Genomic DNA, 3,006 nt, shown 5'->3' with positions numbered 1-3,006 from the left:
ACGGCTCGTACCCCCCACCCCCCCCCCCCCCCAACTACAGCACGTTCACTTAGAGCAGATTGCAAAGGATCATGTACAGGTGGGTTTTGAGTATCTCTAGAGAAGGAGACTCCACAATCTCTCTGGGCAGCCTGTTCCAGTGCTCTGCCACCCTCAAAGTAAAGAAGTTTTTTCTCATGTTCAGGTGGAACTTTCTACAAGCCTGTTGCTGCTTGTCCTGTTGCTGGGCACCACTGAAAAGAGCTTGGCCCCATCCTCTTGACACCCACCCTTTAGATATTTATAAGCATTGATAAGAATCCCCCCTTAGCTTTCTCTTCTCCAGGCAAAACAGACCCAGGTCTCTCAGCCTTTCCTTGTTATAGAGATGCTCCAGTCTCCTATTCATCTTTGTAGTCCTCTGCTGGCGTCTTCTCCAGTAGTTCCCTGTCTCTCTTGAACTGGGGAGCCCAGAACTGGACACAATACTCTGGATGTGGCCTCACCAGGGCAGAGTAGAGGGACAGGAGAACCTCCTTCAAGCTGCTGGTCACACTCTTAGTGCACATCAGGATACACTGACCTTCTTGGCCATAAGGGCACTCTGCTGGCTCATGGTTTACGTTGTCCACCAGGACTCCCAGGTCCTTCTCCATGGAGCTGCTTTCCAGCAGCTCAACCCCTAACCTGTACTGGTGCATAGGGTGTGCTTTTGCACTGGTGTAAAGTCCACTTTTCCAACCTGCTCTTCTTTATGGTGTATACATGCTCTCGTTTTTCATACTTGATTTTTTGGCATAGTTTTCAAAAGCAAATAGGGGAATGATGGACATCTTTGTCAAAGTGGGTGACTTCTGTTTGGTTGATGAGATTCTCTTGTCCCTGTTTACTCTGCTTCTGTGCTCCCTGAAGTACAATTAGGACTGTTTATGTTAAGATGGTTTTAAAATACTTATTTTTGATGTTGATTTCTCATCTGGTTTTGAAGTTTTGGGATATTCTAAGGATGTTTTCAAAAGAAGCGAAGAGCAGAGCATTGAATTTAGAAGAGGTACTGTTTTAAACTAAAAGATAAGTAAATTCCACTGTTTGTATGGACTCTTTGTCTTCTGAATACTAAGGCAGTCTTACAACAGCATCCGGTTTAAAGGTATTTTCACATCATGGTTCAATAATATGTGATATAGATTGGTTTAACTTTGTCATTTAAATCTAAAACTTTTATGTAGCTTGTGCTTTTGTAATTCTGGGCATATGGGAGGTTAAGTGAAGCATAATGAAGTAACATTTTATGGCTTATTTTTTTACATGAGGAAGGAATATGGACAGCGTCTTCATGACACAGGGTCAGATTTGTTTAATAATGAAGATCCTGGTGTTTTGAAAAGTGTGGTGTGCCCCTTTACCTCAGGAATAGATTGTATATATAAAATATTTCATCCTTTTCAGAAAAAAATGGAAAGACACATGCTTAAAGAGGTGATGGACCATTCAGTTCAGTTGCTTAGACTGATTTAATCTGTAAACTGCTGATGCATGGTCATGGTTTTATTGTAGATCCTGATTTCTGGAACGGTAATTTGAAGGGATGACTTTTTGGACTTTTTAAAATTTCCTGCTGGTGTTGACTTTACTAATGGCTTGTACCATTACTGTGCTTGCAGAACATAAAAGATATTCTGGATAAACTTGGTGATCAAATTGCTGTTATACATGAGAAGCAGCCTGATGTTATATTAGGAGCATCTGGACCTGAGGCGATACAAATAGGAGATGCACTAACTCAGCTGAATGCGGAATGGGACAGAATTAATAGAATGTACAATGATCGTAAGTGGTAAGTCAAAGGTGCTTGGTTTCTGTGACCACATGGTAAACATTTTATATACTTGAATATAAGTGTTTTACAAATGTACTGTAATGATGAAGATAAAGAGTTTGGGAGTAATCAGCTTTAATATGTTACTATTACAGAACCAGAATTATTGAATGTTGAGACAGTCAACATGCAAATTGTAGTTTGGGGGCTTTTTTGAAGTTGTTTGTTTCTACTTAATAAAATAGAATGGTTCGTTTATAAAACAATTTTTTTTTAAAGGTAATGCAAAGCAAAGTTCTAAAACAAAAATATTGAGTGGGACATCTTTTAACAAAAAATTTAAGGCTGCTTTTGAAGGAGGGAAGGAGCTTGAAAGGATGGGGTCTTTAAAATACAGCATGGATGATAGTTGCTAATGATTTTTGTAAGTAATAGAAGATGAGATATGACCATATTAGAAAATTTTGTGGTTGAGGGAACAGGAGAGTATTGAAATCTCTTCTTAAAAATGTATTTCCTATTCTCTTTCCACAGATTATGTGGAAACTTAACTACAGGCCTGTCAGTCTGACCTCTGTGCTGGGGAAAGTTATGAAACAGATTGTCTTGAGTGCCATCACCTGGCATGTACAGGACAACTGGGTGCTCAGGCCCAGACAGCATGGGTTTATGAAAGGCAGGTCTGGCTTGATGAACTTGATCTCTTTCTATGACAAGGTGACCTAATTCGTGAATGAGGAAAATGCTGTGAATGTTGTCTACCTGAACTTTAACAAAGCCTTTGATGCTGTTTCCTGCCTAATTCTCCTGGAGAAACTGGCTGCTCATGTCTTGAATGAGTGTACTCTCCTCTGGATAAAAAACTGGCTGGGTGGCCGGGCCCAGAGAGTGGTGATGAATGGAGGTAAACCAGTTGGTGGTCGGTCACCAGTGGTGTTCCCTAGGGCTCGGTGTTGGGACCTCTTCTCTTTAACATCTTCCTCGGTGATCTGGAAGACGGGATCGAGTGCACCCTCAGTAAATTCCCAGATGATACCAAGTTGGGTGGGTGTGTCGATCTCCTTGAAGGTATGCAGACTCTACGGAAGTATCTGGACAGGCTGGATTGATGGGTGGAGGCCAATTGTATGAGGTTCAGTAAGGCCAAGTGCCAGGTCCTGCACTTGAGTTACAACAATCCGCTGCAACACTACAGGCTTGGGAAAGAG

The 3,006-nt window shown here is 41.5% G+C and overlaps 1 protein-coding gene across 1 annotated transcript in view; it reads left to right on the top strand.

Annotated features, from left to right (window-relative positions):
- The window catches only part of LOC104496470 (utrophin-like), a gene marked incomplete at both ends in the record, with an annotated part of 28,906 nt that overhangs the window by 1,216 nt on the left and 24,684 nt on the right, over positions 1-3,006 (top strand). The window contains one exon of the mRNA XM_010139595.1: positions 1,644-1,816. Within this exon, the coding sequence (XP_010137897.1) occupies positions 1,644-1,816 (173 nt within the window). The remainder of the gene's footprint in view (positions 1-1,643; positions 1,817-3,006) is intronic.

This window comes from Buceros rhinoceros, unplaced genomic scaffold (genome assembly GCF_000710305.1).
Source record: "Buceros rhinoceros silvestris isolate BGI_N320 unplaced genomic scaffold, ASM71030v1 scaffold1407, whole genome shotgun sequence".
Taxonomy (NCBI): Eukaryota; Metazoa; Chordata; class Aves; order Bucerotiformes; family Bucerotidae; genus Buceros; species Buceros rhinoceros.
Note: the sequence above shows the minus strand (reverse complement) of the source record. Positions and strands in the feature narration are given on the sequence as shown.